This window comes from Drosophila erecta, unplaced genomic scaffold (genome assembly GCF_003286155.1).
Source record: "Drosophila erecta strain 14021-0224.00,06,07 unplaced genomic scaffold, DereRS2 tig00000000-arrow-pilon, whole genome shotgun sequence".
In the NCBI taxonomy this organism is placed as follows: Eukaryota; Metazoa; Arthropoda; class Insecta; order Diptera; family Drosophilidae; genus Drosophila; species Drosophila erecta.
The window spans coordinates 19,787,247-19,814,708 of record NW_020825194.1 but is presented as its reverse complement, the minus strand read 5'-3'; the positions used below and the strand labels follow the sequence as shown (position 1 = coordinate 19,814,708).

General features: G+C 43.2%; 4 protein-coding genes across 9 annotated transcripts; 2 read left to right on the top strand and 2 right to left on the bottom strand.

The window, feature by feature from the left end:
* Positions 1-185: 185 nt before the first annotated feature.
* Positions 186-6,682, top strand: LOC6552237 (kelch-like ECH-associated protein 1). Of its 4 annotated transcripts, none has more exons than XM_026983671.1 (6): positions 186-460; positions 3,544-3,860; positions 3,935-4,192; positions 4,252-4,934; positions 5,118-5,323; positions 5,387-6,681. In XM_026983671.1, the coding sequence occupies exons 2-6, from the start codon at positions 3,552-3,554 to the stop codon at positions 6,160-6,162; spliced, it is 2,232 nt and encodes a 743-aa protein (XP_026839472.1). In that variant the 5' UTR covers positions 186-460; positions 3,544-3,551; the 3' UTR covers positions 6,163-6,681. The 4 variants fall into 4 exon arrangements, with proteins under 4 accessions (XP_026839472.1, XP_015009739.1, XP_001979802.1 ...); XM_015154253.2 differs by having other exon boundaries at positions 186-310; positions 5,387-6,680; XM_001979766.3 differs by lacking the exon at positions 186-460 and adding an exon at positions 1,945-2,609 and having other exon boundaries at positions 5,387-6,682.
* A 29-nt stretch (positions 6,683-6,711) lies between these two features.
* LOC6552405 (28S ribosomal protein S11, mitochondrial) lies at positions 6,712-7,902 on the bottom strand. Its single transcript, XM_001979767.3, has 5 exons — positions 7,613-7,902; positions 7,426-7,556; positions 7,271-7,371; positions 6,944-7,009; positions 6,712-6,882 (listed from the first exon to the last, which is right to left on the bottom strand). Exons 1-5 carry the CDS (start codon positions 7,807-7,809, stop codon positions 6,775-6,777), a joined length of 603 nt encoding a protein of 200 aa, XP_001979803.1. The 5' UTR covers positions 7,810-7,902; the 3' UTR covers positions 6,712-6,774.
* LOC6552406 (guanine nucleotide-binding protein-like 3 homolog) lies at positions 7,891-10,082 on the top strand. The gene is made up of 5 exons (XM_001979768.3): positions 7,891-8,024; positions 8,088-8,973; positions 9,034-9,284; positions 9,348-9,758; positions 9,828-10,082. Exons 1-5 carry the CDS (start codon positions 8,003-8,005, stop codon positions 10,001-10,003), a joined length of 1,746 nt encoding a protein of 581 aa, XP_001979804.1. The 5' UTR covers positions 7,891-8,002; the 3' UTR covers positions 10,004-10,082.
* Positions 10,083-10,233: 151 nt separating this feature from the next.
* Positions 10,234-27,238, bottom strand: LOC6552407 (mothers against decapentaplegic homolog 6). Of its 3 annotated transcripts, none has more exons than XM_026983673.1 (8): positions 27,222-27,238; positions 25,842-25,965; positions 22,424-23,744; positions 16,467-16,520; positions 16,279-16,404; positions 11,932-12,150; positions 11,723-11,873; positions 10,234-11,652 (listed from the first exon to the last, which is right to left on the bottom strand). In XM_026983673.1, exons 3-8 carry the CDS (start codon positions 23,439-23,441, stop codon positions 11,487-11,489), a joined length of 1,734 nt encoding a protein of 577 aa, XP_026839474.1. In that variant the 5' UTR covers positions 23,442-23,744; positions 25,842-25,965; positions 27,222-27,238; the 3' UTR covers positions 10,234-11,486. The 3 variants fall into 3 exon arrangements, with proteins under 3 accessions (XP_026839474.1, XP_026839473.1, XP_001979805.3); XM_026983672.1 differs by lacking the exon at positions 27,222-27,238 and adding an exon at positions 26,696-27,186 and having other exon boundaries at positions 25,842-25,981; XM_001979769.3 differs by lacking the exon at positions 27,222-27,238 and adding an exon at positions 26,696-27,185.
* Positions 27,239-27,462: the final 224 nt, after the last annotated feature.

The following is a 27,462-nucleotide window of genomic DNA, read 5'->3' as shown; positions in this document are numbered from 1 at the left end:
CGCTATCGATAAGTCTCGTTGGTTTACGTCTTGGAATTTATACTTACATGTGTAAAAATTACATCTTCTTTAGAAAATGCTTTGAGTAGCTAAGCGATACAACTTCCTTTGAACTTGTAATAACTAATATTTGTTGTAAATGTTATTTGATGTCTTCTATACTATTTATTTTATATATGTCCACAAGCTTGTTGTCCATCCGGCAACTCTTGTCATTAAGTGTCGAGCATTTTCCAACACTGGCATGTTTACCTCAAGAAGAAGAGTAGAAAAAAATCGTTGTGTAGTGGCAAAATAAATAAATACAGATGTGAGTAGCAGTAAATAAAACATACAAAGTGCAACATAAAATTGAACATAAAGTGCCTGACCATCGCATAGTTTAGTTAAAAGCTGGCATCCCCTTTATTAATCTGCGAGCGTACATTGATCTTCGTGTGAAAACCTCAATGAAACAAAGGTAGAAATTAACGGCGTACTTGCCCATCCTATTTACGTGGTTATATACATAAATGTGTAAGGTATCTGTTAGATCTTGAAATCCCTGGTGATGAAGTGTAAATGTTTGCCCTGCATTGCAGTAATGTCTTACAACAAAGTGCCTATTTCACATTAACGAATGCTGGCCTTCTTACGAGTTCCATTTCCATGGCCTCCATCAGCTGTTTGGCACATGGCATTGGTAGTGCGGGTGTGTGTGTGTAAATAGTATGTAGATATTATGTACACTACATACGTGTGTGCAAGGGTGATAGCTGTATCCCTAGGGAGAGCAATAGCAATGTAAGTGAGTAATATTTGTTTATGTGAAAGCAAAGTTCAACGGTACCTGCACACGCACACACACGCACACCCAACATCCGTGCTGATTACGCTGCTGTTTCACCTACACCAGTGAACACTGCGACCGTGTGTAAGGTTTTGCCTCCTCAGCATGATTCGGCACTATTTCGCCCAGCTTTTGCCTTTATCATTCATTTACCAACAGCCCAGCGTCACTTAACGCGGAAATTTTAAAGCCGTAATTCGATAATCCAAGATGCTTATTGGTTACTAACGGGTGTGGATTTTCCAAAGTGCGTTTGATTTAGAATACTTAAATGGGGTTTTTTTTTTGCCGGGAAGGGCCTTCTTACGCTTATCTGAAGTTCTTATGTGTTTCATTTGGTGATTCAGATAAAAAAGGAACGGATACAGTTTTGCTTTTAAGATTATTGCTATACAGATTAGAGATCTAACAAATGTGCTGGAAAGATTTATCAACTTTGAGTTATTTTAAACTTTATCAAAAATAATTCATGAAATGTTTTTAAAAAAGTTTAACAATAAATGTTTTTTCAGTGCTACAAATTCTTTGGTTCTGGAAAACTAGTAAACAATAACAAAATATATTACAAGCTATAATTTTTTTAATGGCATCGTCTTTTCAAAATTATTTGAACTTTGTTATAAATACATATCCCAAAAGTTAATAAGTTAATTCCTTCTATGCACAATGTTTAGTTCAGAGTGTATCAGTGATATGTTTCTATCGTCATGTAGTAATGTGTTCATAAATTGAAAATGTGTTGGGAACATGACGATACTTTAAAATTTATTGCCTTTTGTCAATTGCATGATAACAATGATATACAATACAATATATAAAAGTCATTTATGTTATGAAATACCTTTAAGACTAAACTCGAATATTGACTGAAATACTTTGCAATACAAAATAGAGACGTAATCCCCTATAAGCCGGTTTATATGTTCGTACTCCATGAAATATGCATACGAAATTAGCTTTTTTGATTTTATTGTATTCAATAGTTTATTTTGCACGGACTTTGAACAGATTTAAGCTATCTTTTGAACAAAGCGAAATTCCCAACTGCTTGCATGACGCGCGTAAATTTGTTGACAATACTGTGTAGCCGCACAGCTACCCTGCAAATTAATTAGTTGGGTACATAAAAAGTGAGGCTCCCTAAAAAAAACTTGCTGGGCGGGTTAGGCACTTCTCACCCAAAACTGAAAATCACGGCAAACAATTATGTTTGCCATAACTAACGATTCGTGAGCATCATCGTTACGAACCAAAAAACGCCCGCAGGCCTGCGTTTCATTCATGGCATAGTTTTTATCGCCACAACACGGAGTATATTCACCTGCAAGGGTTCAAAAGAACCAATACACATATGTAAGCATGATAGCGCTCTTTGTGACGCTCCCCGCCATCCGAGAGATAAGTCTCCGGGGCCTCTGGGTCTTCGATTCGGAATACCGATGGGCCAGGCCGGCCGGAGCAGACCATGGCAGTCAGTTGACGGGCTCTCTCCATGGCGCACGCATGATCGCCGTACGGATTTACGGAGCAGCAGCTGATCGATCGTGCGCTTTCATTTTCACACGGACTTTCGGTCTTTGTTCGCGAACTGACACTATCTCGAGTGGAGTGTGTGCGCATTCAAGCGCCCGCTTGTTGAACCTATCTCTTGTGAACTGACGAAGCTGTGAAGGATCCCGGATTAGTGGCAACATGCACACCCAAATGCACTCGCCCATGCAATATGAGAGTCACACCTCCAACATGCCCACCCGCAGCTGCTACCCCAGCCGCCCAGAAGGTTGGTTTTTTTCTGTTCTGGATTTTAGCCTGGGTCTACAGTTCAATTCGCAACGAGTTTGCCAGAATATTTCGTTACTCGTGCTTCTGGTAAAAAACCACTGATCATGACGGTGCACATTGCGAATCAAGTTCTCTGGCGGGTCCCACACTCTAAAACAGCCCACAATGATTGGCGAAAATGTTTGAAACGATTCTAGATTGTGCTACAGTGAAGTCACCTGTGGGTGAATGTGAGATGATACAAATTAATGGAGTGAAACGGCATTTATCCAAGTTGCATTGCTTGATTTGGACGCGTGTTTGAACATTTGATTAGTTAGAGACAGTTGAAATATTATCGTGAAAGATATCAGTTCGTTAAAACAGGTTTGTGTTGACAATGCGAATCCCGGTTGGCAAATTAGTCCCCATTCAAAAGAGGGTACTTCAAGTACTTCTTGTTTTAGAGCTTTTGTTAAGTAGTAAACAGATAATTGACTTTAATCTTTAATCTTATCTTATTGTTTGAATCGACAACTTATAAGTCTTTGAACCCAATTTACCATAATAGCAATTAAAAAATGCCTATTCATATTCAAAACAAACAAATAAACAAACAAACAAATAAATAACCGCTGTAATTTCTAGAACGTATTAAAGGCCGGTCGTACCTAACCTTTCTGTTATCTTAGATATGCATAAAAAAGTACGTCATTTCACACTTGGAGGATTTCTTTAAAGTGCCATCTTGGATTTTTTGCAAATTCACAACAGATTAGATAATATAATAGAATAAATAGCCCAAGCTGATTGCCGATCTATTTGCGATGGATGAGGTACAAGGGTTACAGGGCTCAACTGTTTCCCAAAGTTGTATTATCAATTTTAGTTATATGTACATATGTATGTTTGTATGTTATGGCATTACAATAAAATTCTGTACGATTTTCCAGAGGCTGAGATGAGCAACACTTCGGAAAGTTGTTCCATCTCATGCGGTGGTCGGTTCGGATCGGCGCACTCGACCTTAGATGATCACGATGCGACGGATGACGACATGACCTTCTGCATGTCCAACTACGCCAAGGAGGCCCTGAAGATGATGTACATGATGCGTTCGCACGGCATGCTCACGGACGTGGTGCTGGAGGTGAAGAAGGAGCTCTTTCCCGCCCACAAAGTGGTGCTCTCCGCGGCATCGCCCTACTTCAAGGCCATGTTCACGGGCGGCCTCAAGGAGTCGGAGATGTCGCGCGTCCAGCTCCAAGGGGTAAGTAGAGCTCAAGCGCGGCCCGCAATTGGTTGGTTTAATGGATGAACAGTTCGTCCGTTTCGCTCTTTCAGGTGTGTCCCACGGCCATGTCCCGCATCCTCTACTTCATGTACACCGGCCAAATACGCGTGACTGAGGTAACGGTGTGCCAGCTCCTGCCCGCGGCTACCATGTTCCAAGTGCCAAACGTAATCGACGCCTGCTGTGCCTTCCTGGAGCGCCAATTGGACCCCACGAATGCCATTGGCATCGCCCACTTTGCTGAGCAACACGGCTGCGTTGAGCTGCAAAAGAAGGCCAATGTGTTTATCGAGCGAAATTTCACTCAGGTGACTAATTTACCGTGTACAAATAGACCACAGAAATATAGCTTCTTAGTTTTCCTTAGGTGTGCCAAGAGGAGGAGTTCCTTCAGCTTTCGGCATATCAGGTGATAGCCCTGATACGAAGGGATGAACTGAATGTGCAGGAGGAGCGCGAGGTTTACAACGCTGTGCTGAAGTGGGTGAAGTACGACGAGGACAACCGACACTGTAAAATGGAGCACATTTTGGGCGCTGTCCGTTGCCAGTTCCTCACGCCTAACTTCCTCAAGGAGCAGATGAAAAACTGCGATGTTCTGCGGAAGGTGCCCGCCTGTCGGGAGTATTTGGCCAAGATCTTCAAGGACTTAACGCTGCACAAGTGTCCAGGTGTCAAGGAACGAACGCCCAACACCACTCGGATGATATTCGTTGCCGGAGGCTTTTTCCGTCACTCACTGGACATTCTGGAGGCCTACAATGTAGACGACAAGACGTGGACGACACTGCCGAATCTACGCATTCCAAGGTCTGGTTTGGGTGCCGCCTTTCTCAAGGGCAAGTTCTATGCGGTTGGAGGCAGAAATAACAACATTGGATCTTCCTACGACTCGGATTGGGTGGATCGCTATAGTGCAGTCACCGAAACCTGGCGTCCCTGCGCTCCCATGTCCGTGCCACGCCATCGAGTGGGCGTGGCCGTGATGGATGAGCTGATGTACGCCGTGGGCGGATCCGCGGGCATGGAGTACCACAACACGGTGGAATAGTAAGTAATATTCATTGTTTGAAAATACGTACTAGTTGATTTGAATATTTCAACATTTTCACAAAACGGTTCTATGTGTGTCTAGAAACATATTTATAATAGGTTAGAAATCTAATTAAGGAAATACTTGTTTTACTATCGATATACCTATTAAAGATACCTATTTATTTAAATCTCTTGCAGCTATGACCCGGATTTGGATCGTTGGACTCTTGTACAGCCGATGCATGCCAAGCGTTTGGGAGTGGGTGTTGTGGTGGTCAACCGTCTGCTTTATGCCATCGGAGGTTTCGATGGAAACGAACGCTTGGCCAGCGTGGAGTGCTACCATCCGGAGAACAATGAGTGGAGCTTTCTGCCACCACTGCAAACGGGTCGCAGTGGAGCGGGTAAGAATGACTGCGCATCCTGTTATCTAGTTTCCAACTAAATTCTGATTTAATTGCTATCAGGGGTTGCTGCAATTAACCAGTACATCTACGTTGTTGGTGGTTTTGATGGCACCCGTCAACTGGCCACCGTGGAGCGTTATGATACCGAAAACGAAACCTGGGACATGGTGGCGCCGATCCAAATCGCACGTAGTGCACTCTCGCTGACACCGCTGGACGGAAAGCTGTACGCCATTGGTGGATTCGATGGTAACAACTTCCTGTCCATCGTTGAGGTTTACGATCCACGAACGAATACCTGGACTAAAGGAACGCCACTAAAATCGGGTAGATCGGGCCATGCGTCAGCGGTTATTTATCAGCCAGCGTGTTCCACCACGTTTATGGACTACGAAGAGAGCGAACCACAGCCCGATGGAAGTAACAACGAGGGAAGGGACGGAAATACGACACATAACTCGTACGGCAGTGGTAGTCCAAATTATCCTGGAACAGCGTCCAATATGCAGTTTCATACTTCATTCGGAATGAGCGGCTGCAACAATTGTGACTCAGAATCGGATATGAAACCAGATAACCCTGCAGAACAACATAGTTTTCAAATTCCCGCCATAAGATCAGAGGAGCTGGTCAACCCAAACTGTCCTTGGTCCAGAATGCATGAAAGATTTCGAAGAACTCCACCAGCGTCTTTCTCAGAGAATGAGCAAAACGCGAATAATGTGCGCCATCAATTTTATAAAACTCAAAAAAGATGTTTATTAAGCACAGCAGCGAAAGTTTTTCACAATCACATCGAAGGTCGCCTGCGAAAACTCACGAGTGCAGCCACATGACAATACGAATCCGAGCCTCACGTTTAGCCTCAACCAAAAACATCATTCATTGTACAAAGCCTGATCGTTTCCTCTAGAATTCCATGTTGAGAAGCAGCATTCCATTGTAATATTACTAGTGTGTTCGCTAGGTGATAATTAGTCAAACCGTTTTTATGGCATCCATAACATAACTGGCGTTCGTCAGCCGATTTGAAAAAGATTGATTAGGGTTAATAGTTGATTAGTGGGAGGAAAGTTTCGTATTTTATGTATTTTGTAGGTATCCAAACTGATAGATTGCGTATTGTACTTTTTTAACGTAGGATAATTAAAGGAATTATGTGCATTCAAAGTATTTTTAAGAAAAAAAAACAAATAAGTTAAGAAGAATTAAACAACAATATTTTACAAAATTGTTTTATCTTTGTTAATAATCTTGTGCAAACCTTTGGTATACGTGCGGGTTTTATTTATTCTATGGCAACAAAAAGCCATATATAAATTTCTTCCTATTAAAACTCATCGTGACAGTGCTATTTATTCCGTTTGAAAGATAAACTGTGCGTATTTGTTTGTAAACGACTATTTGTGTATTTTGCTTTAAATCAAATGGTCTTAACAAATTGAACATTAAAGACTCCTCTGCTTCCGGGGTCTTGGAGGATTAAAGGAAACATGTGTATTGTCGGTTATGGAAACGATGTTCAGACCTCCCATTTGCAATCCTTTGATGGCCGACTGAATTAAAAATATTCAATTATTTTTATATGACACGAGTGACAATAAGTATTGAGCATACCATTCTTCCAGGACCAAGACCACGAACCTTCACTCGCACTGTCTTCCAACCCAACTCCACGGCTTTCTGAAATACAATTGAATTTTTGTTTATAATTTCTGGATATAGTTTAACACCACTATTCAAATGCATATGGTTGCTTATTGTATTGTATCCCATTATTATCCAAAATCACATAAAATTTAAAAGTTTTCTAGCTGCCAATACAAAAGCTTTTATAACATCAAATTTAAAGTACTGTATTTTAAGTACTGTAAGTTTTATAGTTGTTTTATGTAGTTTTGATTATCCCACTTTAGTCATTGAATTGTTCTGGAAATAACTTACTGCACTAATGGTAACCGCTGTAGCTTGAGCCGCTATGTTGGTTCCCTTGCGGGTGTTTTTGAATCCCTCAATTCCGCAGGATCGTATCAGCCGGAGGACTCCTGGAAATAGGAATACGTTAGTGCACAGGTGGTGTAAAGTTCCACATGACCCACCTTTGTGATCCGTGACGGAAATAATTGTGTTGTTGGGCGAAACGCGAATATTGCAGATGGGCAGCTCGTTGAAGGGTGTTCCATTGAATAACGTGGTGGCGGTGCTGGCATCGGGAAAAAACTTAGCCTTGCTAAAGGGAAAATTCGTTGCATTAGATTATTTTCAAATGTTTAATGGAATCCCAACCGGTTGATAAGTGTGTCGATGTCCACGGTCTTTTCACCCACGGTTCCTTCGTCTTTGGCCGGCAAAGATGCGAGCATTTCCTTGCGGTCCTCCGCCTTCCGCCAGCAAGCGCTCGTGTGAATCCTAGAAGTCTGAAGCGGCACAGCGGGCAGAGTAATGCTCCGAAGAGCACTTAGAAATACACTTTTTAGTGACATTATTAATTTAATTCGCAGAGGGTGCACAAAAACCAAATTACATCACACCGCCAGTCTGGCAACACTGGCAGTGTTGGCTAGCACGCCACAACAAGTGGGCACGCTTCGTGGTGACTGACAAAATATCGAGAAGAAGACTATTTTCACGTGTTCTTGTTTAAGTTGGTTTTGATTCCGGTTATCCTCGTTTAAAATGGCTTTGAAAAGGTTGAAGAGTAAGTATTTAGTATATTTGTATACATTTAAAGTAGATCTACATGTATCTCCATAATCCGCAGCCAAGAAATCCAAAAGGCTGACCGGTCGCTTAAAGCACAAGATCGAAAAGAAGGTGCGCGACCACAACAAAAAGGAACGTCGCGCGGCCAAGAAGAATCCGAAGAAGGGCAGCAAGAAACAGAAGCTCATCCAGATCCCGAACATCTGTCCCTTCAAGGATGACATCCTCAAGGAGGTGGAGGAGGCCAAGCAGCGCCAGGAGGCCGAGCGTTTGGCTCGCCGCGAAGCCTTTAAGGCGGAACGCGAACAGAACAAGTTCAAGACGCTGGAGTCCATGGTCGAGGATGCAGACATGCGAAGCACTGTGCACGGAATAATGCACGAAAACGATGCCCAGGATCAGGACGAAAAGAAGTACAAGAACGCGGTCACCAAGGAGCAGTCATTGAAGCAGTACTTCAAGGAATTCCGTAAGGTGATAGAAAACGCCGACGTTGTTCTGGAGGTGGTTGATGCACGTGACCCCCTGGGAACACGCTGCAATGAGGTTGAGCGCGCCGTTCGCGGTGCTCCGGGCAACAAGCGACTGGTCCTGGTCCTTAACAAAGCCGACCTGGTCCCGCGAGATAATCTGAACAACTGGATCAAGTACTTCCGCCGCAGTGGACCCGTCACCGCTTTCAAGGCATCCACACAGGATCAGGCCAACCGGCTGGGACGCCGCAAGCTGCGCGAGATGAAGACCGAGAAGGCCATGCAGGGATCTGTCTGCATTGGCGCAGAGTTGCTTATGTCCATGCTGGGCAACTATTGCCGCAACAAGGGCATCAAGACCTCGATTCGCGTTGGCGTCGTTGGAATTCCAAATGTAGGCAAGAGCTCCATCATAAACTCGCTGACCCGCGGCAGGTCCTGCATGGTGGGCAGCACACCAGGAGTGACCAAGTGAGTTCATATTTATCCTCTATAATGCATCGGGTTTATGAAACATATGTATTTTTGCAGGGCAATGCAAGAAGTAGAGCTGGATTCAAAAATCAAACTGATTGATTGTCCTGGAATCGTATTTACCAGCGGAGGTGAGAACTCTCATGCAGTTCTGAAGAATGCACAGCGTGTGGGCGATGTAAAGGATCCCTTCACCATTGCCGAGAGCGTGTTGAAGCGTGCCAGCAAGGAATACTTCTGCACGATGTACGATATTACAAACTACGACACATTCGAGGAATTCTTCGCCAAAAAGGCAGCCAGAATGGGTGAGTACTACAAATTCTAACTGGCATAAATAACAATAATACGTTACTTTACGCTGTTTATAGGAAAATTTCTGAAAAAGGGAGTGCCAGATGTTGTGGCCGCAGCAAGAAGCGTGCTCAACGATTGGAACACGGGCAAAATCAAATACTGTACACAGCCACCGGAAGTTCAGGAAGAACAAAGTGTGCACATAAGTGCCTCAATAGTACACTCAGAGGCCCGCGAATTCGATGTGGAGAACTTTGAGTCCATGGAGACGGAAATCCTAGAGCATTGTGCTGTGAAAACTGATGACATTATGGAGATAACATCTACCGGGCCTCTAGAGATTAGACAACCGCGTGAGGAAGCCGAACCCGCAGATAAAATAACTGCCAGTTTGGTCATAGACGAGAAGGAAAAGCCCGCAAAGGGTCGCAAACGGAAGCTAGATGAGGAAAAGGAGAAGGTTGATCCTAGCCTGCTCTTAGAAGGTAAGCAAAAAGAAACCTTCGCCATGAAACATGGAAATGTATTAACGCTTTGATATATATAAATTCTAGAAAACCAATCCCTGAATAAAGGCATCAAGCAACTGCAAAAGCTAAAAAAGAAACAGAATGTTCGCAACGAGAAGAAAATCTCCAAAATTACAGACGTTCTGGATAGCTTTAGCTTAGGTTCGTCCTCTTCCAAGGCAGAAAAATACGATTTTGATGAGGACTATGTGATTGAATAAATTCTGCCTTAGTTTTAATAATTAAATAAATCTGTTGATAATACACTAAAATATAGAAAGGTGTAGTGTCTCTGAAAAACTGAATTAACATTTTATTTTCATGGAAGAATGGCTGCACCAAATTAAAGTAGAAACGCGATTTGATCGGAGCTCGGCTCATGCCAAAGCCCAAGAAAAGTGAACTAGCCCAAAAACGGTCTTCCCCCAAAAGAATGAGAATATCGCAACAGTTCAACGTGGATCGCATTTATTCTTAGAACGAAATACATACAAGGCTGGGATTTTAGGATGGCCTACATGCAGTTTGGTTTGGTACAGAGTCAAAAGATCTAGCGCACGGATTTTAAGTAGAGCACCAGTTCCTCGAGTTCGCATTTGCTACAGGTGGAAATGCAAACGAAGTTGGTGCTCTCGCGAATGGACGAAAAGCGATTACATTAAATTTAAATGAAATTATTGTATGGTATTCAGCTGCTGTAAGTATCGAGATGCAATATCTTTTTATACATTTGACAGATTACAAATTTTCTATTTTAAACAATGAATGAACGTAATAATGACAACGAAAACAGTCAAAATATCAACATAAAACAAATAATGTTCGAACATGACGTGTGCTTTCTAAAGCCAATCGAATTGAATCCTTTTGCGCTAGAATCTACAACCGTATAGAATTTGTTAATGGTGTTTTTTCTTTAACCTAGGATCTATGCAGCTTCTACTGAACAGATTTGTATTTCAGTGATGTTTGGTTTCATTTGGGTGGGGTATAAATTATGGGCTTGGGTTGCTCTAAAAACGTCGCATAGAAAAGGTAGTGGCTTCTGAATGTATTGCATCGTAACTAGACTGTTCGCCATTCTCGAAACTATTAACCCTGAAGTGCCTTCTGTTAAGTATGTATGTAAGATTAAATATTTATACATATCATATAGCTACTGGCAATGGAGCTCTAGCCCCATGCGTCGGTACGTACTACATGTGTATATATAGAGTGAATCACAGGATTTCAATTTTTGCTAAGTATTTTTAACAATCAATTACTATGTATTTCGGCCCGACTCTTTCTCTCTCTCTCTCTCTTTCTCTCTATCTCTTTCTCTTAATGCGACTCAGATGCGTTAAAATTAATTTCGATGTGTCTACTAGCAGTAATTGAAACTTGTTTCGTAATTATGTATATTAACATTTAAAATGATTTCTTTTGCAGTCCTTTGTTGTTCCAAATTATTGGTTTAGTGGTTAACTGGCGGCTCGATCTCCTGCCTCCTCCCGCCAGGCATCTCCATCTCGTCCTCGCCGGACGATAATCCGTCAGTGCGCACACCTGTCTGCACAGCCTGGTCAGCAGCTTCTGGGCCTTCTGCAGCAGCTGGCGCGATCGCCGGCGGCTCACCTCGTCGCAGGCGCATCCCGAGCCGGGCTCAACCAGGTGCTGGGATACCGAATGAGGTACTGCCGAACGGGCCTGCATCAGGTACTGTCACCGCAGATGACTAAAGTGAACCTCCAGCCAGCAGGGGCAGCCCATGATGTCCTGTCTTTTGTAGTCACGTCCCCAGCCCTTGCCAAAGCTGATCTTTATGCTGAAGTAGTCGACGGGTCCCATGGGGTGGTGTCCTGGCCCTTTCATGCTTAGCAGTTCAGCCCTGCGAAACGAAATAAACATACTCAATAAGAGGCTCTGCATTTCTGGACAACTTTATTGAAGGATCTTACCTATTGGTTTCAAAGGCCTTCAGACAGTAGCCCGGCATCACCTTGCACACTCGGTCCAGATTTTCGGCCAGAGTGGGTGAATCGACAAAAATGGTTGTATTCCCACGGTTGTAGATCCACACATCCCCGTTCTCCAGGCTCAATGTGACCCCTGCGGTGCGTACTCCGATTAAAACATCTTTTCGCGTTAATAAACCCTCTTCTCTTACCCAATCCGACCGTCTGACGCGCCGTTGGCACCGCCTCCGAGTGGATCTGATTGCCCGCGGGTGTGAGGTCACGTAGGCACATGCTGTCCACCTCACTGGCCACAATCCCATCCGTGTAGATATTGACTGCGTTTGTTTTGGCGTGAAAGAACTCCCCGACTCGGTGGGCCATCTCCCAGTAGGCGATTTGGCACCAGACCTTGCTGTTGATGTTGTGATCTGAAATGCAGGAGAAACAATATGCTATAGATGCAGGTACCAGTTTCAATCGAAAGTTTGGGAAAACGTAAGTTTGCATATTGCAGGGAGTACGCAGAGATGGCTGTGAATGAATTTACAAGGACTGCCAAATTGCAACTACTTCTCGTACATTCATATCTTGCACGGTTTACGCGGCGATAAGATAGACGCCTAAAGATTACGGCGCCTAGTTAAGTTGCTAATTTATTTGTCAGATTGTCAACTCATTAAATTCTTAGAGATGCCTGCCATAAAGTTATGCCCATTAATAACTATTATTCAAATCGCAATCTTGTAACCCGCATACAAATTGCAGGCTAACGCGCTAATAACTCTTTCGCCGGCCAATAAAATGTGATTTAAAATCGCCATAACATTCAAGCGATATCGGGGGAGTAAGCGCTATATATCGCCATATCGTTTGAAAATACAGAAAGAACCAAGAGACGGCGACGGCATCCAAACAGGCACATTCACATTACGTTCACACTCACTTGTGTGCTCAGACATTTAAATGGTAATAATTTGGCGCCAGGGCATTACGTAAACAGACCGGCGACGCGTATTCTGTATTTGTGTGGTATTCATTTGCGCATACCGTGTATATCGGCCTGCTCGGCTGTGTGTGTATGTGTATGTATGTATGTGCATATGTGCGCAAACCCACAGAGTCTGTTTATGGGTTCATTTGTATATTCCGATTCCGAACGCGTGTCGAGCCAATAACAAAGTGAGAAACAAGTGCCACTCTTTATTTGAAATCCTTGCTGACGAGAGTTTTCGAAAACGCGTGGGCTTTGAGTACAAATTGTTCAAAATTTATGTCCACATTAAACCATTCATAAAATTGAAAATTTATATTTAATTGAATGAATATATGTACATAACCTATTAGTGCTTTCGAATTAGTAAACAAAATGCGCTGAATTTTGCAGTCGTAAGGCGAGACAATGCTAACATTGCGTATACGCCACCGTATCTGTAGTTATTTATATACATATATCTACATATATATTTGTTAATACCTACTTCGGATGACACCATTACCATTGTCAGCATAAACCCACACCCTCGTCTTGGGAATTTATCAATCAACAATGGCATAAAGAGCATTGTCAGACAACAGAGTGCAAATATCGCGCATACGCCATGGTGGCCAAATTGCCAATTGCAACAATGCCAGCGGGTCGATAGTCGATTGGCGGTGCAGTTGGCCAGAACGGCCGAAGCCGATTCGAGAAATGTGCTGTGCGCATTGGGCGGCACACACAATCTACAATCGCTCAGCGATTCAGAGGAAAATCGAGGAAAATCGCAGGGAAAACGAAAAGGCCGAAAGGCGCTAAAGGCCAAGCCCAGGCGGGCGTCTTGTGGCGCCAAGTAAAAATATATCGCAATAAATCCGTAGACGGCTTTTAAAATTTTGCATGGCAAAGAATGTGCCGAATGGGGTAGCAGCGGGGGCGTTGGACGCTGCAAGTGGCGCCTGTCCGATGTTTACCTAATTAGGTCGACGCCGGCGATTCCGTCGCGTCTCGCCATGGCCACGAAAAATTGTTTACCCCACCAGGCTGCCGTCGCCACCTCGCTCGCTCAACTGGGAGAGCAGCAGCTCGCCAAGATTGTGGGCCAGTAGAGCTGATCCAGGCGAAAGGTGATTCGGAAAATTGGGGAATCAAATTGGCCCCCATGCGCCAACTCAAATGAAATTGAATATCTACGTGGAAATTTCAACAGGTTCCCCCATACATTACACTTAATGTGCCAAATTTTTCGAATTATTGGCCTTGAATAAATAAATTATTTTGGCATTTCATTTGAGGATAGGAAATATAAATATTTAAATAATTTTTATGGGTTAATGATTCTGTTGGCTTGTTGTCTTAACATGGTTAGAATGAGATATTGCGTTTGAATTTGTTTTATTGCGTGCTCACTTGTGATATATTGGAGATCTGTTATATTTATAAATTAAGATTACGGCAAGTGCTGCGATATACACAGAACTTTAAGCTGAAGGAGGGTTCTGCTTGAAAGATCTACCTACTGCACTTTCCCTGTACTACATACATACATATTTGTAAATTCGTAGCGCCGCTTCATGGCTGCTGAATCCCCTTGCTAATATTTATGTAAGTAGGTACATAAATGTACATTCATTTGTGTTAGATGCCCGAATCCACGGGCTGCTACATCATCTTTAAATTTAGAATATTTTATCTTCAATCTGTGTGCATGTGTGGGTCGAGGCAGTGGCCTGTAAGTTTGTTGGTGGCACACATGTGGTGCCTTTGGGGAAACACGGATGCTCGACTTGTGTGTGCTCCATTTTGGCCGAGTCCCACCGACGATGAAGTTGCAGTAATGCAATTACGAAATTGAATCGATTGCTAAAGAAAGCTGAAAGTAAGTGGACGATTGAACCATGCCGGACCATCGTATCACCATTATTGTATCATTTAGTTAATATCTATATTGATAGAACCCATATTGGTTGAGAATCTACAACTAATGTCCATTCGTATTCCAGCATTACAGCAGCATTATATTTAAATCACCGCCAAATCATTGATTACAAAGTTGTTCAGAAGGCCGATTAAGACCATCATTCGCAGTTCAAAGACTATGCAAACAATGTCCATTTGACAAACTTGTGATGGGAATCAATCAAATCGGAATTTCAATCTATTTTTAACTGGCCTGTCACCCAATCGTCGTAAAGCCGCAACTTAACGGTCCATTTAAATGTAATAGTTTTCCGTCGTTTCGTCGCCAGTACAATGCCATAAAAAAGCCAAATGGACGATGCACTATGGGAAATTCGCCCACTTTTTCTGGCAAAAGCACATGTTTTATTAAAAATTTAGTATAAATAGAAGTTGACGTAAAAAGTTGACAAAAGCTTTTCCCTATAATGACTTATAACATGTATAACATCAATAACATGTAGGTCATATTGTATTATTTTTTTGTCATATTAATTATTTTTCTTTGGTGGTTTTTCGGACATTTCCAAATTATGAGTAATCTTATGCAAAAAGGAAGCTATACAAGGGGGTTGCTGAATTGTTTTATTATTATTATTGTTGTTATCTTTTATAGAATATGCTTATGTACAATAACTTTCACGAAATCAATCATTTTTTTTTGCTTAGATACAAAAAGCACAAACTAAATATCTCTCTCCGTTCTGAAGTTAACAATTTTGGCCACAAAAATGGTCAAATTTTCCATAGTGCGATGGCATATACACACACATACATGTACGTACGAATGAATGCATGCTTGTGTGAGTTCTGGCCAGTTTCAGTTTCACGGTGCCGTCTCAGTCGCCGGGCAATGGAAGTGCCGTGAATGATATCATAGCCCCCATAGCCCCATAGTACCCATAGGACCCCTTGTGCCCCTCGGCCCACTCACCCCCCCTCCAAGCACTCTTGTAAGTTAGCATTAATATTGTGGCGCCATCGAGAGCGCCAACTCACCTCGCTCTCCGCGCTCACTCCCTCTCTTTCGCTCAGCCTGTCGCCGCCCGTGTTTGTTTTTCGCTCATTATTTATTTTCATTTCGTTTTTGCTGTTTTCGCTTAAAAGTTAATATCAATATAGAAAGTGACGACCTGACGCGGCAAGCTGGCGCCACGATACAACAACTTGCCCGCCAGAGAGAGCGCCGCTCACACACACACACCAGTAGCGGGCCGCAGCCCCAATACACCTAAGCGGCAAAATAGTCGCAGCACTTCGCGCTCTTCCACTTTCTTACACTGAACAAAATGCAGCTACATGGTTACTAATAATAGCATTTAGCAATATACTTTTTTTCTATTTGCTTGATATCTGTATTTAGATAACTGCTTAACTTCATAAAGATTTTTTATTAGGGCGGTGTTGTGATATTTAGTTCAGAATTATATGTAGGCAACCTACATTATATCGAGTTAATACCACATATCAGATTATAATTCCGTGCTTCGCTTTAAATCCCAATTATGTACATACTATCGAATATCTTTTTTTCCGGTGCACTCTCACGTATGAGAGTACCAATACCCTGATAAGCGGGGGAGAGCCAAAGGAGGGAGCGATTTTGGGGCATAAAACTCACCTTTTCCATCAGTGGTAACCGACTCGTAGAGAGTCGGCTTGTAGAAGCTCGAAATGCTGGTGCTTTGGGCACTCCACGTGCTCAGCGCTGCCGACTTTGCATCGTTCTGCGAGTCTTCTTCGAAATCTGCAAGATTTGGCGATGATTAGTAAGCCGGATCGAAAATCTATATAGAAGAGTCGGCTTACCTGCATCTCTCAGTCTCAGCATTTTTGAGCGTTGGCATGGCGGCGTTGGGGCTTCTGAAATGGAAGACGTGAGAGGGGATTGCTTTAGATATCTTGGAGATACGTACTTATTCGTATACTTGTATGAATAGTTTTCTTAGTTTTGTATAGATGCATTATAAATAAGCAAAATCTGCCGATCTTAAGCAGTATTAGTACACTATAACTTGTTGAAGACTGATACATTTTATGTAACCAATTTGTTAAACTATTGTATAACAGCACATGAAAACGTTTGTTTAGTACTTTCTTAAGATCACACTAACATAACCTGAATTAACATGAATTAATAATAATTCGATCCAATAGATCAGCAAGAACTTAAGTTAGTTTAAGTTCCTTCTCGAAATGTAATGAAATAAATTTACCAAGTTTATGAAATAGCTTGGCCGACTAAACTATATTAAAATTCTTATCTGAACCTTATCAGCCTAATGCACTTTTACCCAGTTTCATTTTGGACAGCCCCGTGGAGATTGCAAACCCTTTTCGAGTTAACCAAAAGTTCGAGTTATAAATGCGCGTCTTCTAGTCGGGGCGCATATAGGATGAGATCATGGTTCGCAAAACTAATACTAATACTAGTGTTCGAATATTTGAGCAGCAAATCAAAGCGAAACAAAAACAGAGAGAGAGCAACAAAGCCAAACAAAAATAAAGGCCAGAAAAACTAAAAACCACGAAGAAAGAAAAGGCAGTCGAAACAAACCCAGGCGTAAGCGTAAGCAAGCCAAACATCAGCGCGGCGATATAAAAATAAATAATCTTTGCATATCAGCCAGCCCCACTGGGGGACATTTTATTTTTATTGGCGCAGAAATCGTTTGATGTGCGGCGATCTCCGATCTCCGATCTCCCATCTCCCAGCAGCTCCCATCTCCCATCTCCGATTCCTATGGCGCTGTATTCAATCTCGCTTACATTCTACATCCTACTCCGTTTTCATTCTTCCAGTTTACTCCCAAAAAAGCAAACGGAACAGGTCGTTTTTGGTGGCCGAGATGGGCGCAAACAAAGGCCTCAATGGATTACCTGCCAGATCCGAACCGAACCTCTCATTCAATTAAATAAATTAGCTTATTTATGAAACGTCGCATTAACATTTTATAGGATGCATTAATGTATTACTCAAAAACTAATAAATTGTTTGACGAGAGCGCCGTGAATATAACATATTTTAATTATTAGATAGAACTTTGGAACAAGTTTAACTACCTTTCTGTTTCTGTTTGTTTACCATGAATAATTATTATGCAACAGCTCCACTTTGGTGGACCTTTAATTTAATAATAAACTTTACGTCACAACACTTTTCAGCATTTAATTTTAAGATAAAAATAAAATAGAAGCCCCTAGGATAATTTGTTATTTTTAAGGGGCACGGCAATATGTAAATCAAACTGGACATAAAGCAAATCAATTTTGCATCTAAATATCGTTGATTAGCTTCCACCCAATCAAATGCAAATCTATGCGGTACATGTGAGAGAAATTAATATTCAGCCAACAAAAAATGGCCATAAAAGAAGTGCACATTAAAGTCCAAAAGTAGCAATCAAGGTGCAACAGGTGAGCCCAGATTTCGGTGGGAATAGAAGATCTGCGGTAAGCCATTCTCTTGGTATTCTGACGGCGCATAAATCGCTTGATGCGCCTCGTCAACGGCGCCTGGCGACTCGAATCGACTCAAATGTACCCAGATCGTGGCGATTCGCCACCGCCGCCACCACCATCGCCATCGCCGCCGGTCCCCAAGCCCCAATGTACCAGTTAAACCTGATTACGAGCGGCCGCGTCATCGACGCCAACGTCGAAAATCTAACAATTCTTGAAAAAAAAAACCATAAAAACAAAAACACGAGCGCAGCAGCGAAACCGAAACTGAAACCAAAGGGAGAGCCAACCATTCCAGCACGCCGTCAAAAAGCTGATGGATGGATCGTATGACCAGTCGGCGGAATAGGCAACTGAATATTCACGGCTCTGGGTTTGGGGTTCTGGCAAAAGAGTGCCAGTCCATTGAGTCAGATTCCAGTAATTGAAATTTAAACCAGGCGATTCCACCAAGTGGACACCGCTTTTGGTTTTTTGACCGTGCTCCAGATTTTGATTCCTATTTGAATTGGATTTAAAAATGTATAGTGTGTTTTGTTATCTATCAGCGAACATTATTGGATATGTACAATTCGATCACTATAAAGCCATCATTACCATATATAATTCTAGGTAATATCTTGTAGTACCCAGGGCTGACTGCGTTTCCCTAAGCTCACCTCCAGCACACCTGACATAGTGATTAAAGCCAGCGTAATAGCGAACTCCATGCTATCCCAAGCATACAACGTAATTAGTCAAGTTGCCTCCATCGAAATCATTAAATAGTCCCGAAACGATTTCGACCAGCGCAAATATGCCAGCATAAATATGTATCTGTAGCCGATCTCCAGAGGAACACACAAAAACCCTCAACCGCGCAGTGCAGCTTTATGGCCGAGAACCGCACCTCTGTGAATGGGATCGGATGGATGGGGCAGAGGCACGCAAAATGATCCTTTTTATAGGTGCCTCGCTGCGAGGCAGGGACGTTGGGGTCGGTGGAGTCGAAAGAGCCAATGGAACCGCGATGTCCAAAGACCAAAGCACCGGTCGCGGGACCACTCGTCGTTACAATTCCTGGAATTGTGTTCCCCGACCGATGCGGATGGAATAACATTATCGAGTTGTTTAATGTGTTCGGCGCCATCATTAAAAAACCAGTCACTGTCGGGACGTCGTCCATCCGCCGGCCAGACGACGATGACACAGCCAGCAGAAGGCAGAAGGCAGCCAGAAATCCAGAAAGCCAGAAAGCGGCCTGTTGCCGATTTCCCTGTTGCCAGTTCCCTGCTGCCTTTTTCCAGTTGCCAGTGCACAGGCCCGTTGCACAGGCACACTGGCAAAGTGGCACAGGTAAGCGGCCAGGTAAGGGAGGCTGTATCTGTATCTGTATCTGTATCTGTGTCTGGAGACCGGCACGAACAGAGTCTTCATGTTTCCCAAAAGATTGTGTTTTGTGCACAGGAATGTCGGTATAGACATGCCTTTTTGCCATCACATCTACAGTGATTATCGGTTAGGGAAAGACTCTGAAGCTGCTGGCAAAAAAGTGGTGATCTTAATCTTAGTCGCTATTAAGTTAGCCATCAACAAGTAAACGTATGCAATTTCCTAATTAATTTGTTCGCTTTGCTTTTGACTTCCCCTAATTGGAGGCTTATTTTACTATTATTAAATGACTCATAAAGAAGGTTTTTATTCTTATACTAATTGGGACTATTTTTTTTATGATTTAATAAACAGCACATAAAATGTACACATAGTTTTTCCACATTGATAAGAACGACCATTCATCGATCTTTATTTTGTGTTTCTTTAAGTTTGTACGGGGGGAGCTATAATCTCATTTTGATGAGTTTGATAGGCGAAATCATTGTAGCTTCCGCAGAAGTTCTTCCTTCTGCACATGGCACAAAAGTGAGTTTTGGGTTTGAGGTTAGACCAGCTCCGCATATACATAGGCACCAGGCACCATCGCCAATTGATGAAAACAACCCACACATATGATGTATTACATGCATGCAGTTTAGTGCTGATATAATAGTGCGATTAGATTAGCAATAGAACAGCGATCCATGTGCCCATACAGTTGTAAGCTCGGCCGAGTGATACGCACGTTCTAGATAACGTTCAATCTGTTGGTCGGGCAAATGGGTTATAAATAAATGGGACTCGTCGATAGCTTTCAACCGTGATGAAAAGCTAGCTGCAAGCTACGATGTAAGTGCATGGTGCATCTCTCAATCTGCATTCGATGTATGTATAATGCCTACAGATGCAGTTGGTATGTCTACGTATTTTTGATGCGCCAACGAAGTGTGTGCATGCGCGTGCTAAAAATAAAAACAAACAAATCGGAAAGCGCACATGTATGTAATGCACATATGTACGATGTACATGCACATGCTCCGATGTTTGCCCGAATGTACATAGTGCGAATGGGATTTTTAAACGGTGCGCCAACTAGCTGGTGGCGACGGATATGCCGCGGCCCCAGCTACAGTGAAGCGTCCCTAATGAAGCAATCCACGACTCGTTGGAAAAGTTGTGTTGGAATAATTGAACATTTCAATGTCGTAAAAAAAATTAAGGGAAAATTCAACATTTTCAAAATTTACTTCTGGGCAAACGCCAATAAGTAGGCAACGTTTTTAATCAACATTCTAATGGAAGTTATTTTCTTAACTCTAACTAATATTAATAAAGTTTTCCATTGAAAATGGATGCCTCTTTCAAGTTCGAAAATGGTTTTCAGAAAATTCGTTTGTTGGGTCTGGGAATTTCCTAAATTTCTTAAACTCCTCTAGCGTATGTGCCTTGATCGTTTGATTTAGGGCAGCTGGACTGTATTTCGAAAGATTCGAGTACTCGGACGAGTACGGGCAATGGGTAATGGGTATGGGCAATGGGTAACGGACTCCGCCGACTTTGCTTCAGCTTTTGCGTTTGCGTTGGCGACGACGCCTGATTATTTCCTGGCGCCAGTTTCTAAATTTACGCAAATTATTTTGAAAAGAATTTAGTCGCCGTCATGTTGGGCCGACCGTTTGCGTGGCGCTTTCACGCACATTCTCCGCCGCTCTCTCCGCGCCCCCACGTGTGTGTGCGTGTGTTGGTGCTCGAGTGTGGTGTGCGGGCCGTGATAAAGCGGAATAAATGAGCCGGAGAGTGGTGGATCCGGTGGGTGTGTGTGAGTGCGCGGTGTCTATGTCTGCGTCTGGGCAAAAGTCAAGGCGGCGGCGCACAGTGAGCCAACACAGAACGAAATAACAATGCAAGACTAGTTCACATTATGGAATAATTCCCCTTTTCAGCTCCAGAAGAGTTTGCAGTGTAGTTTACTGTAGTTTACAAAATCATTTTTAAAGTTTGTTTATTAAGACTGAAGATATAGCAAATGCATTGGATGGGCACTGGTGATTAAACTGTGGATTTGTTACGTTAATGAATGTACGTGCAGAATTGTAGAATTCGCACAAAAGCAAATCTAGAAGCAAATCTAGCTAGGTATTCTTATCCAATCTGATCATTTTCATGTGGTATCCACACTTTCCTTTCTGTGTAGGAACTTGAAATTCAGTTTAATGCATTCGGATACCGATACAGATACAGATGCACCTTGTATCTGGCTCTTTTGACTTCGCTCTGGCTCTCCAGACCGAAAGACACTCACTCATAAGTACGAATACCCACACCACTGCGGAGTGCAGCCCATGCTCGTTTGCGAACAAAATGAAATTGGCGAGCGGCGGCATGTTCGTATGGATTTCGCATGCCCCAGCGAAAGTACGTTTGTGTTAATGCCAGTGCCTGTCTGTGTGCCCTGGCGCCACCAAATACATGCTCACCGCACACCCAGTGCAGTGGTGTGTGTCTGTGTGCCTACACCTACAGTGGCGGGCACGAGTATTGGCACAGCTGGCCTTAGATTGCTATTAGCTTTTCCTCCCGCCATAAAGATTCGGATAAGGTGCAAATTTATTGGGGGAAACCAATTGCAAATGAGTTTTGATCGATCCGAGCTCAGTAAGTAAACGCTGTGGGTGGGGATCCTTTTTCGGTTCCGGATGCGGAATGGGTCGTTTTTAAGTGTTCCAAGAACTAATAATCGATTACTTGTATTTATCCAACGAAGTTGACAAGTAAAAACATTGTCTAGCCTTCTGGATATGCACATAGTAACCTTTTGGATTACGAATTATGTATACATTGGGAGTCGATAAAAGTTCTGAAGTGTGATCTCAAAATTATTAAAACAAACTTCCCCATCTTAGGATACTTTATAGAAGTGCTTCCCTGTGGCAGGAGAACAGTGGTCCTACCTGTTTCGGGCTGGTGCAGGATGCGAAACCAATGCAGCGGGTTGCAGCACATATAGATGCAGTCGCGGGCGGCGGGACAAACAGGCAGTCGCTTCAGTTCCTTGCCGTTGGTCAATTCCTTCCAGAAAAACAGTCGGCTGGCGGCCACGTGGGGCTCCCAATCCGTTTGCGTTTTGCAGGGTTCCGAGGGTATCAGTATGCACTGCAGGTAGGTGGGTGCGGTGGTGGTGGTGGTTTGTTCCACGACATCGCGCTTCGTCCTGGTCGGCGGACTCACGCGACTCTGGACTGCGTCCAGGAGTGCGATCCTCTGCTTCCGCTTGAGTTGCTTCATCAGCGCAGCGAAATCCTCGCGCATACGTTTGCCATTCTGGACTTGCGTTAGTGGAGGATGAGCGGTGGCTTTGACCGTGCTGACTGGAATCGTGAGTGTGGATCCGCTGATGGACTCCGTCGCGCCACCACAGCATTTCCGAAACATGGTCGCAAAGGTGGTGGCACTTATCATCCGGCGGTCCACCGGCTGAACCGGTCCCTGGTCCATTTTCCGGTCCTGATTCTGATCCTGATCCAGATCGCTTCCGTCGATCAACATATCGTCGCAGGAGCTTGCGCAGCTGCAACCAGGAGCGGTACAGTAGGGGTCGCATGCTGACGGAGGCGGCGACAACAGGTCCATGTGATTTGGCAGACGGCGGTACGAATGGCTGTTGTTGTTGTTGTTGTTGTGGTTTTGCCCCTGACTCAGACTCAAACTCTGTCCACAGGAGCTGGAGTTTGAGCTGGAGCAGTCCATCGCGCAGGGCATAGAACTGTAGGGCGGCGGCGGCGTCTGCCGCATTGCCAGAGAGTGCTCTTCGTAGTATCCAAAGCAAGGAGGCCTGTGATGAGGGCGGGGTCGATGTGGAGGGGGAGGCGGCCGTGGTGGCTGAGCGGGCGGTGCTGCTGGCACCCCATTGCTCTGATTGTTGCTGGACGCTAAACGCCATAACGCCTTCTTTTCGTTTGGGAATATCATGGAGGGACATACAGTTTTGCGGTAACATCGATCCTATTGTATGCGCATTATTTGTAGTTGACTAACTTGGTTCGCGGACTCGACAGGGCCGGCTAGTCACGGTAGTTCACTGTTTTTCTTTCTCGCTGCTCGGTTGCACGTGTGGGTGGGTGGGTGTATTATGTCTGGGAACTTGGGTTTATTTCGGGGCGGGGGGCGGCGTCTCGGGGAACTTGGGAACTTGTTAAACTGTTTTATAGTCCTCGTATCACTCGTTGATATGCTTTCGACGGGCTTGATATGTATTGTCCAGTGGTGCGGACTCTGCAATAAAAGAGGGGTACGTTTATTAGTCACTGGCCTAATTGGTCTGCCGAGCATCGTGAAATGCACTCGTGTTTAAGTAAAAGAGGGGGTTTCCTGCAATTAATCCTAATTTCCTAATTAATCCGGTTCTAGTATCTTTAATATAGGATGTATGATTTGAAACATTCAACAATCATCAATCTGTATTGTATTGTATTTTAATTTTATTAAAAACGTGAAATTCCCTAAACAGCTTAAGGGAATCACAAAGGTGCATACAAACATATATACATATACATAATTGCATGTATAAAATCGATAATGAGTGTTGCCTTTTTCCAATGTGTCACATTTCCTATAAAGAGGCTAACATCCCCGTTTTCGTTTTCCAGACTACGCCCCAGTTGGCAGGCAAGGAATCTGCTGGTGGATCGCTTGAGTGAGTAATGCCCCCCTTCTCGTCCTCTTTCACCGACGGACAGCCGACGCCAGTGCATATGCAAAAGATCTGTGCGGCAGCATCAGCTGTCGGCGGGAAAGAGACGCACGATGGTGGGGGGGAACGAACGAGGAGCGCCGCAAATTAACAGCCCAAATACGCTAGTGTTTGTGCATGTGTGTGTGGCCCATGCGAGCATTTCCATTTTGTTGCTGGCATTTCTTGCGCTCCTTATCGACGACAAAAGTGGCGCCGCCGGCATGACGGCAACAACAACAAAAAACAGCACAGCAGCGACGAACAGCAACAAAATTACGAGTCAGCCCCACAAACACGCTCACCAACACCAGCACAAAACACCACACACTCGCGCTCTCTCGCTCACTCACACTTACAGAATGCTTGCGTGCAGAGTAAAAAAAAGGCAGGGCGGCGGGCGTGCGAGCGAGAGGGAAGTGCCTGGCGCCACTGACGTAATAAAAGAAATAATAGTAACGATGTTGGCGGCAGAGGCGTCGTCGGAATGGCGCCACACCAACACACGCTCACCTCAGACAGACACACGGACAGGGACGAGCGACGCGACGCGACGGTCGGTTTGTCAGCCGGTTTGACAAGTTGAAGAATCAACAATTTAAGGTTGAGGTGAGTATGGAATCTACCGCAGCTGTGGTTCAGAAGAGAGCCCCAGAGAGTGTGAGTGTGGTGGGAATTGGTGTCGAGGCGGTCTCGAAACTCTTCAGAAAATTCAGCAAGTCGAGAACTTTGCGTTCTTGAAGTCTATCTTTGTATCAAAACTTCTGAGCCCAAGAATGCATATGGGTTTTTGTCAATCGGCAAAAAATGTGCGTTTCAAACAGTAACTTTATCTTATGGCACTAGTACTCGCACTTTACTCAGTCAACAACAGAAACAGAAACAACCAATATTAGGACTCAATTAAAAATATCCTTAACTCCTTTTACAACAAAGCTTATTTTTCAAGAGACAAATGTGCAATGCAAAAGCGACAGAAATAAATTATATACATATGCAGTTTTTTACTTTAAAATTGCACAGTGATGGGTGTCCACTGAACTTTTAAATTGAAATCTAATCAAGAGATCAGTTCTTTAAGGCCATGAGATTCATTATTTAGAGCAAATCAATCCATAAAGCAACAAGAAATTGCGCATCAACACTTCAAAAGCCATAGATCGCACATTTAACAATCAATTGAAAAATTTCTAAAGTCAAGAATTTTTATTGAAAACCGCTGAGTGATTATTTTTCCGAAATTCACCTTACAAATTATAGCATTATATACTTGTGTGCTGACTCTCTGATAATGAAAGCATGACTAATTGAAAGTCCAATTGGAAACTATAGCGATTTGCTTACAGATACTCGCGACTGATTAAAGGATGTGTATTACGACAAGGAATGGAACAAACTGAAGGAAACTATAGTTTGAGAATTTTTTTGTTACAAAATCAGTTTTGAAACCACATCAGAAAATATTAAACATCAAAACTGAAATAACGCTAATGAGTTTAAGGAAGGCTTGCTGTCTGAATAATTAGCATTGGTTTGTTGACTTAGTAATGTCCAATTCGTCAGCTATTTTGCATAATCACGAGTGCAACTCTTCAAGACGCATTGATTTTCAATTTTAAGTAGTGGGAATGGATACTTACTGTTTAAAATTGGATTTTAAGGCGGTTTCCGGTTTATCCTTTCCTTATATTGTATTAATTTTCGATATGTGTAGGTATATTTGATATGTTTAGAGGTTCACTTGATAATTGGTATTTACATTGACTGCAGAAGAAACAGACTATTAGCAACGAGTTTGAATTTGATTTCGATTAACACGTGCCGACGGATTTTTGTTATTGGATTCGTAATCGCAGTCGATTTTTTCTTTTTTTTTTTGTTACTGGTCAGTCACTTTTCGCTATGCATGTGTGTATGTATGTATGTATGTACGTTTGTGTGGATTTAATAAGGTGCGAGTAATGTGTTGATTTTGGTTGAGTATTATGTTGAAGTAGCCGAAAGCCGGAAAACAATAGCAATTTTAACGTGGTGGAAAAGGTGTTTTTCGTTGGCTTGCGATTTGCGCTCTGCTTTGATTCTGCCGGCGTCGCTGCCGCCGCTGTATACGTATACGTATGTTTGTCTGTATGGCCAGTGCAGGTACAATGTGTGTACGTGGCTGGCGAACAATTGCATTTCTTTTCTTTATGTTATTTGCCCAGTTAAATACTGAACACACTTTTTACATATGTATTTGGCCCGTATTTTATCCCAGATGCTCAATGATTTTTAGTTTGCGCAAACATTCGCACTATAACACTCACACAAGCACACGCACGCAAACGAGATCGAAGATCCGTTATCCGGGCGGAAAATTCTCTCTCTTTGCACACACAAACACAAACAAATGCATAGAATTCATAACAGCAAGTAGCAAAAACAAAAGATTTTCGCCTGACGATTTCCAATCCCCTTCGATTTTCACTTCAATTGATTTGCCTGCTGCACTCACACTTTTTCTGTGTATTTCCTCCTTCACATTTCAGTTCTAGAGCGCACAAAACTACAACAACTTCACTGCACTTGTTTGTTGTTTACGATGCCCGCGTTTACAGCAACAACAACAACAAAAACCCGTAGATGTTGCGAAAAACAGTCGGGGAAAAGGCGAAAAAGTCAAATTTTCCTGCACTGCGTTGCGTTGTCATTCAATTAACCCAAAAATCGTTTAGCAGTCCCGAACATAAATAACGTTATTTCGGAATATTTCTCGTGGCAATACGTCAAGTATCCATCTTTTGGTTGCTATCTTTCGGATTCGGATTTCTCGAACGGCAAAGGAACACACAAGCGGCGCGGTTGAAAATTGTTGGGGCAATGAGCGCAGCGCTCACAAAACACTGTGCGGATTGCTAGTCTTTGGAGCTGTGGGGAATTAACGCCTGAGCCTGAGAGCGCAGAGCGACTGTTTTGTTGCGAGAGGAGGTTGAGAGAGAGGTAAATTCAGTAGCCAAGATATAGGAAAATAAGAATCATACATTAAGTTTCCGTTCTAGAAATGCATATGGAATTTAAATTAGAAAAGAATTGTGTATGTTCCGATTTTTCACATGCCTATTTCTACTGCGGTGCTGAGCCAAAGAATCCAAGTAAACTGAGAGCGGAGAGCAACCCGTTGGATGGCGTGGTGAGTTTCGGGTCGCTCCGGCGCGCAGATACAACCTGCGCACGCACACCCACACTTCGCTCCATGCTGGCAGTGCCGTGCGAAATAGTGTT

Bases quoted from the DNA above. Each gene is read 5' to 3' on its own strand.
- LOC6552405 (XM_001979767.3), bottom strand. From the start codon at position 7,809: ATGTCACTAAAAAGTGTATTTCTAAGTGCTCTTCGGAGCATTACTCTG. The intron at 7,372-7,425 runs GTGGGTCATGTG...TCCTATTTCCAG, and splicing joins TTCCGTCACGGATCACAAAG to GAGTCCTCCGGCTGATACGA. The intron at 6,883-6,943 runs GTATGCTCAATA...TTTTTAATTCAG, and splicing joins GTCTTGGTCCTGGAAGAATG to TCGGCCATCAAAGGATTGCA.
- LOC6552406 (XM_001979768.3), top strand. From the start codon at position 8,003: ATGGCTTTGAAAAGGTTGAAGA. The intron at 9,285-9,347 runs GTGAGTACTACA...CGCTGTTTATAG, and splicing joins CAAAAAGGCAGCCAGAATGG to GAAAATTTCTGAAAAAGGGA. The intron at 9,759-9,827 runs GTAAGCAAAAAG...TATAAATTCTAG, and splicing joins TCCTAGCCTGCTCTTAGAAG to AAAACCAATCCCTGAATAAA.
- LOC6552237 (XM_001979766.3), top strand. From the start codon at position 2,522: ATGCACACCCAAATGCACTCGCCCATGCAATATGAGAGTCACACCTCC. The intron at 4,193-4,251 runs GTGACTAATTTA...AGTTTTCCTTAG, and splicing joins TCGAGCGAAATTTCACTCAG to GTGTGCCAAGAGGAGGAGTT. The intron at 5,324-5,386 runs GTAAGAATGACT...AATTGCTATCAG, and splicing joins AACGGGTCGCAGTGGAGCGG to GGGTTGCTGCAATTAACCAG.
- LOC6552407 (XM_026983673.1), bottom strand. From the start codon at position 23,441: ATGATATTCCCAAACGAAAAGAAGGCGTTATGGCGTTTAGCGTCCAGC. The intron at 12,151-16,278 runs GTGAGTTTTATG...CCTGCATTTCAG, and splicing joins GGTTACCACTGATGGAAAAG to ATCACAACATCAACAGCAAG. The intron at 11,874-11,931 runs GTAAGAGAAGAG...TACGCACCGCAG, and splicing joins GCGTCAGACGGTCGGATTGG to GGGTCACATTGAGCCTGGAG.